Source organism: Dioscorea cayenensis, chromosome 12 (assembly GCF_009730915.1).
Source record: "Dioscorea cayenensis subsp. rotundata cultivar TDr96_F1 chromosome 12, TDr96_F1_v2_PseudoChromosome.rev07_lg8_w22 25.fasta, whole genome shotgun sequence".
In the NCBI taxonomy this organism is placed as follows: domain Eukaryota; kingdom Viridiplantae; phylum Streptophyta; class Magnoliopsida; order Dioscoreales; family Dioscoreaceae; genus Dioscorea; species Dioscorea cayenensis.
The window spans coordinates 13,309,131-13,316,295 of record NC_052482.1 but is presented as its reverse complement, the minus strand read 5'-3'; the positions used below and the strand labels follow the sequence as shown (position 1 = coordinate 13,316,295).

General features: G+C 35.0%; 2 protein-coding genes across 7 annotated transcripts; both read right to left on the bottom strand.

Moving 5' to 3' along the window:
• Window positions 1-745: 745 nt before the first annotated feature.
• LOC120273553 (putative disease resistance protein At3g14460) lies at window positions 746-5,249 on the bottom strand. Of its 6 annotated transcripts, none has more exons than XM_039280189.1 (7): window positions 3,234-5,249; window positions 3,055-3,109; window positions 2,758-2,913; window positions 1,651-2,644; window positions 1,502-1,539; window positions 1,369-1,414; window positions 746-1,144 (listed from the first exon to the last, which is right to left on the bottom strand). In XM_039280189.1, the coding sequence occupies exons 1-2, from the start codon at window positions 4,915-4,917 to the stop codon at window positions 3,072-3,074; spliced, it is 1,722 nt and encodes a 573-aa protein (XP_039136123.1). In that variant the 5' UTR covers window positions 4,918-5,249; the 3' UTR covers window positions 746-1,144; window positions 1,369-1,414; window positions 1,502-1,539; window positions 1,651-2,644; window positions 2,758-2,913; window positions 3,055-3,071. The 6 variants fall into 6 exon arrangements, with proteins under 6 accessions (XP_039136123.1, XP_039136121.1, XP_039136122.1 ...); XM_039280187.1 differs by lacking the exon at window positions 1,369-1,414 and having other exon boundaries at window positions 1,651-1,890; window positions 2,137-2,644; XM_039280188.1 differs by lacking the exon at window positions 1,369-1,414 and having other exon boundaries at window positions 1,651-2,352; window positions 2,468-2,644.
• Window positions 5,250-5,523: 274 nt separating this feature from the next.
• LOC120273556 (putative disease resistance protein At1g50180) lies at window positions 5,524-6,424 on the bottom strand. Its single transcript, XM_039280192.1, has 2 exons — window positions 6,015-6,424; window positions 5,524-5,812 (listed from the first exon to the last, which is right to left on the bottom strand). Exons 1-2 carry the CDS (start codon window positions 6,336-6,338, stop codon window positions 5,696-5,698), a joined length of 441 nt encoding a protein of 146 aa, XP_039136126.1. The 5' UTR covers window positions 6,339-6,424; the 3' UTR covers window positions 5,524-5,695.
• Between the last annotated feature and the right edge of the window lie 741 nt (window positions 6,425-7,165).

Here is a 7,165-nt window from a genome sequence, read left to right as displayed (position 1 = left end):
TTTGGACTTAGCTGTAATAAACGAGGTTAGGTATTTGAAAGTTTGAATTTGTTTTGGAGGGAAATTTACATACCAAGTTGATTCAAAGTTAGATTGAAATTATAATTAAAAACTATTTTAACTTAATTTATATTACTTCAATTAATGATATATATGTATTGATAATATAATCATCTCCACGGCCCTGGGTTGAGAGTTTGATTCTCCCTCCTTTCGCCATCTCCACCCTCAAAGTGGTTTGTCATCATTTCTCAACAATAATAACCATAATAATTTTTAATATTAATTAATCACTTTACTTATTTAATTAATTAAAATTTATAGCCAAGTTATTCTTTGGAGGATGTTTGATTGGAGGGGTTGAAGTAACTTGTCATAAACTGGATTTTCCCAACTTATTTTTACAACCAAACACATCCTTATTGTGTTATGCATATGACGACTTCAGGGTGATGCTTTTGACCTACTAATATTTCCTATGTGCTAATTCCTATGCGGTACTGCATTTAAACTCGATGATCAAACCCAAAGCAGATGATAATTTACTTGGATAAAAAAAAAAAAATTAGTTGCTTTTCAAGTTTAATATCAATATATCACAACATATGATATCGCAAGACCATCTATTGAGCCGGAATCTGATTACAACATTTACAAAGTGCCTGCTATATATACAGAGACATACACATCTCACAATCAAGCACTTTACATCAGTTCACATATCTTTGTACCTGTTGTCAATCTCTAAATGAAATAAAATTAAAATAAATAAAATTGAGATTTACAACTATAAAATCAGGGACACTGTCTTTGGTTCATGCTTTGCTTACATAAGAAATAAGAGCTTCATATATCCTCTACAACTTGAGAGTTGGTATTTTATTTCATTTTCCAACCAGACTTGAGTTTTATCCATGGTTTCCCCATATTTCTCTTCAAAATAAAAAATAAAAAGGGTTCTGTAATAGATACAAATTCCGCCCCAAAGTAAACACCAACACTTAAAGCAATCCTCTTTTCATCAATTCTGTTGTGAGCCAGAATTAGTGCTGTATCTTGGTTTTGATCATGATGTGCTTGCACATTGGATTCATTTTCATCGTTTTGAAGTTTAGCCAACGAATTGCATAGCCACCAATCAATTCTGTTGTTCAATATCAAATAGACATTTCAATTTTGACATGTGATATTTCCACCAGCTCACACATAAATGAAAAGAATATGTACCATATTCTGTAACATCATGAGTTTCAAAGAAAAAAAGCATTCTATATAATTAACTCGTATGAAACTGTCATTCATTAATGTTCAGAAAAACAAGTATGTTCACAAAAATGAGTAAAGGAAATCAAATATTAAAGAGCTCACATGCCGTTCTATCAATCTCCAAAACTCACGGTGCAAATTAATTAATCTGAAACAAGGAGGTTATCTAGTTTCAAGTTCAACTCACATTGGAAATCAAAGAAATCAGTAAAACAAAAACTAGTACTCTGTTCACCTGAGCCATTCCAAGCATAATATGTATCCACCGAAACTCTGTTCAATAACAAATAGAAGTTTTATTATTATTAGCAGCTGATTTATATATTTTCAGAACATACGAACAAGAAATTGGAATTAATTATTAGGCTGTCTCACATTACTTACAAAGAAACAACCTATCCTTCCCCTCCAGAGAGCTTCGATTCATCAGAATTGCATATACAAAAGCCATGCTCCATAATAATTTCTGAAGTTTCTATTGGACATCCAACACTTAAATATCAGCGAAGATATAACTGCCTCAGAAGAACCCAAGTGATTTGTACTCTCAAACAGCATGTCATGCAGTTGAGTAATAACAAATTCACATATTTGTCATAAAAATTTGTTAATCTACCATTCCACCTGTGAAAAACAATACAGGGTAAACAAAATAGAATTAAATAAGTGATGCGCTTAATTCCAAATCATAAATTATATAAATAAGTAACTCAAAAGTTATTGAATGAATACACATAAGACATACATATGCAGCAGCTATGCAACCATGAGGCATGCATATCATAATTTTGATCCAATTAGACACTTTCAATATATAGGCATGAGAGAGAGAAAAAAATAAATTGAACAAAGAGGTTTCATGGATCATACCAATTGATATATTTTCACCAAGATTTGTTTGATAGAAAAATGTTTACTTGGAGTACTTAAAACACATGCTTCCGCCCTTTGCATAGGCTACAAAACAGGGTACATTCCAGAGGAACAATCAATATGGACACACTTGCAAACACTGATGAAGTGCTCAAGTGGAATTCATTGTCATGAGACTTTTGATATTGTAGTATATGTCCACCAGAGTTAGGCCTGCACCAAAGCACTAGAGTTCTCGGCAAGAACATACATATCACAATTCTAAAGATATGAAGAACTATCTTGTAGTAGAAATGTAATGAGTCATACAATATATATATATACATACTAATCATTATAAATGTCCACATCTCATTATCTGCATAATTAAGCCATCAATCAGACATAAAATTCTCCTGAGAATCCTCTTCATCAGATTGAATTGTTACTGAGGGATCAATCAATAGCACCATTCCTTGCATGTATGCATAGTCGCACATCATATAATTAAATCCACCAATATACTCTGCTCAAGATCAAATTGGAATTTTAATATTATCAACAGTAGATAAACATATATATATATATATATATATATTGGTAAACATGAAAATAAAAATTAATTATTACATTACTTACAAAGAAACAAGAACACTCTCCCTCCAGAGAGCTCCATAAGCTTCATGAGCTCAACTCACTTTGAAAATTGAAGAACACTTGCACATAATCTCAAGTAAGTTGAAACCATCATGTTATTATAAACTTGAGTTTTAATCAAGTCACATATTATTTTGGCTGCGGAAATTAAAACAACAAACACACACATGTTACAATTCATTCTAAAGACAAAAAGAACCAGCTATCTAGCTAGCGATGAGCTCACTTCCTGATCATAAAATAGCTAAATAAATAATTCAAAACAAACTGAATACATACCAGTAATGGATAATGATCTAATTCAAAGAAAGGATTTCATGCTCCTGATCCTCATCTGCATATATAAGCCACCACCAATTAGACATAAAATTACTATAATTCTGATAAACAATTAGGCACTTAAAAGTTGTACAAAGGATAGTAGAGACATTATGAGTAATAAAGTCAATAACATATACCAGTGATGTTGGTTTCATAATAATATGGTTCTTTAGTGTACTTCAAATACATGTCTTGGTTCACTGTATAGGCTGTGAAGCGTGGTACTTGCTGGAGTAACAACCAGTATCTATGACCTTGCAAACAGTCATGCAATGCTTGGGCACTGCACACCAAATGCAAGATGAACCGATCATAATGAGGCCTTTCACGTTGTAGGAGGAAAAGGATGAGCCATTGAGGGAGAATAGTGTTATTCTCTTGTTGATCAAACAGCGTCAAGCTCTGCAGAGACTCGAGCTTCTCCACACACTTCAGCATTGGGCAATCATAAACTTCCAGTTCTTTCAAGGCAGGGAGATAAGAGACCCTTGAAAGACTGTGAGCGCTTCTAATGAACAAATGTGGGATATTAGCCCGATTCAAGCCACTTGGAAGATCTTTCAGCTTGGGGCAGTTGTCAATGAAAAGTTTCCTGAGACGGGGGAAGAGTAATAGCCTGCTGGATTCATGCTCATTGTCTCCTTCTCCACTAGTCAGTGACCATTCCTCCCAATTAATCATGTCCAAGAATACTAAGTATTCAAGATTAGGGAAGGCACTGGCTGCAAGTTCTCCATTGCCGAGAAATTCAGGGCCAATTGATACTACTGCAGTTGCTCCCTTGATCCTTAGATACTTGAGTTGGGGCAGTTGGCCAAGTTGGGGAAGCTGAGGACAATTAGCGCAATCACGAAGTTGCAAATAAGTCAGTTCAAGAAAAGCAGTACTGAAGGAATTTGATAACATCCACCGTGGATATCTCCCACCAAAAAAGTTTTCAATTACTAGATCGTCAAGGCTTGGTGGAGGACATAACTCATCAAAGACTTGTACAATCTCATCCATCTCTTGTTGTTGATTATGACCACCACTATCGGGCGTGCAACGAAGCATTACAGTTTTGAGGCGAGGCTTGTTTAAGAGCACTGGAGTACTTTTACTTGCTTTCTCTAACTTATCTATATCAAGGTGACTGAGGTTTTTAAGCATTTGCAGCTCTTCCAAGTTGCATCCTTCTCCATCACCACCATTGTCTTCAACAATAAATCCTGACACATGATTAAGATGTTCTAACTTACCTATTCCCCTTGGCACATAATTTAGAGGGGTGTATTTAAGATTGAGCCTCCTCAAATTGCACAACCTAGTTATGCTTCTCGGAAGGATGTATAAAGACTCACAATCACTGAGTAACAAGAATTGCAAGTTAATAAGGTTTCCCAAAGAATCCGGTAGCTTGCATATTTTTGTACCCCCTAGATTTAGAAGCCTTAAGTGTAATAAATCCCCAATGCTGTCAGGGATATTCTCAATCTTGTCTCCACAAAGGGTCAATACACGCAAGTGTTTTAGGCCTCCGATCACTTGTGTGTCCAAACTTGGAGGGGTATAAAGCCATAGTCTTCTAAGGCAATCAAGATGTGGAATGCTCACACTCTCCCTATTACTTGAAATTGTTAAATGACGTAATTTTATCATAGAAGTGTTGCTTGGTGCTGCTTGAGGATCTCCTAAAAGACTTTCATCACCTACTAGAAACATAGCAAGAACTCTAAATAAATCATGCATTGTGCATCTCACTTGACGAGCTTCATAAGGAGAAGGTTGTAAGAAACTCCTCCAAATTAGTTCCCTATAATAGCCTTTTGCAACATCCTCCATCGATACATTTCCACTATCTTCTATAAAACCTTCTGCAATCCATTCAGGAACAAGTTCTTCAAGATAAAATTCACGATCATAGGGGATAAGAAAGCAATAGAGGAAACAATGTTTAAGAGCTGAAGGTAAGGATTCATAGCTCAAGTACAACGCTCCTCGGAGCTCTTCTGGAAGTCCTGTAATAGTCCAAGCATTGTTGTTAAGTACATCCTCCCATTCTCGTTTTATCTAGATCTTTTGTTACAAGAACACCTGCAATGGCTTTTATTGCGACAGGAAGACCATCGCATTTTTCAACAATCCGCATCCCTATCTCCTTCATTCTTTGAATATCTCTCGACTCTCACCATTATTTGTGAAAACCTTTTTGCATAATAATTCCCAACCAAAAATTCAACGGCAATTTGTTGACATTATGGATGTGAATTGCCCCCATTTTTTTACAGCAGTATTTCTATCTCTTGTGGTGACCAAGACTCTACATTTAGTTGTTGCGCTTTCTACTGGATTTTTTTAATTAAATTAAGCCATACATCTCCCTCCCAAACATCATCCAAAAACCAGAAATAAGCTCTTCCTATGCAAGACATCACAAAGTATTTTTGTAGCTCCGCAACTGTGGTTGACTCTCCACAAGTACCTCCAACATTTCTTATGAGTTCCTTCAGCAAATCAGACCTTGATGTGTAGAATTTTGAAACACAAATCCATGAATGCAACACAAAATCATCATTTATCTTGGAATCATTATATATCAACTGTGCGAGTGTGGTTTTGCCTATGCCCCCCATGCCGATAATGGCAAAAAGACGGCATTTCTGTTCATGCTGATAGGCCAATAAATCAACAAGACTCTTGGTAGCATCTCTAATATCCCATCCCACAATGTCAGATTCTGGTAAGAAGGAACTATGGAGATAAGAAGCTTCATTCATGACATATGCATCGTTTGATGTAGAAGAAGTTATGAAATTAAATTTATCCTTATCCTCGGATATCTCAGTTAATCTATCATTGAGTCTTTTAATTTTATCAGCAATCTCATAGCGAAATCGCGCACTGCGCGCACAAGAGAGAAATGGAAAGTGCCAGCATACCCTTGTTGAGGCAGTAGCACTTGACTCAGCCAGAGAATGATGATGATCATCTTGCAAAAGCCCAGTACCCTGTATCATGCAAAGATCTATGATGTCATCGGCATCGTACATCAAATCTTTCAGCTCATCAACCCATAATTTGACAGTGTCGTCTTGGATCTTCTTCTTCTCGGCGTCCTTGAGCACGCATGTGATCCTCTTCATCCTTCGCTGAAGCTTTTGGAGGTCATCTTTGACGCCTAACACCATGATGGCCTTCTCTTCAATGACATTTGTGAGCCTCTCCACCAGCTTCCCAGCAAATGCATCCACTATCATCGCCATTGCCTCGCAACTCTCTCTCTCTCTCAAGTCTCAACAAGAAGTCTAACAACAAGTCTCAACAAGAAGTCTAACAACAAAGATTTTGATGGGTGGAATGAATGGATGAGAATGAAAGAGCATATTAGATATACAAAGTGAACAGTGAATTTCAGTAATAATTATTATTCTTGGGCGTGGGTCACACGACACGACTCACACTTGTTCAATTATTTCTTGGGATGGCAAGCCACTGGGCAATAACAAAAATGCTTCGTTTTTTGCAAGGGAACATAAATGCTTCTTTACTTACGACTTTACCTGCCATGAACTTGAAGGTTAGCCAAAGGAAATGACAGGACAGGACGTGGGATTCACTTGATTAATTTTTAAATTTTGTTTAGTTTCTTAAATACCTTTGTTATGTGTGGATATAAATAAATATACAGAAATATATTTTTAAAATATAAATTTATTTTATAATTAATTAAACCAAAATATATATAATTAATTTACATATATATATATATACATGTGTTTTGAATAAAGTGAATGAATTATAATTTAATATATATATATATAACTTTTAAAATTATATGAAATATTAAACAAAAAATTATACATATAAAAGATTAAATGATATTTCATATATCTTCTATCCATTATTATCATATAATAATAAGTTAGCTTATTACTTGTGAGTGTGTATAAAATCTTAAATTATCTTAATTGTATTATATAAGTTTTTTTTTTTTTCATAAAGTAGACAAATCACGTTAGGGCGTGCACAACATTCAGCTAATACCTTAACACATACGTGCATTTACTCTATATAAGCTAAAGTTTGAACT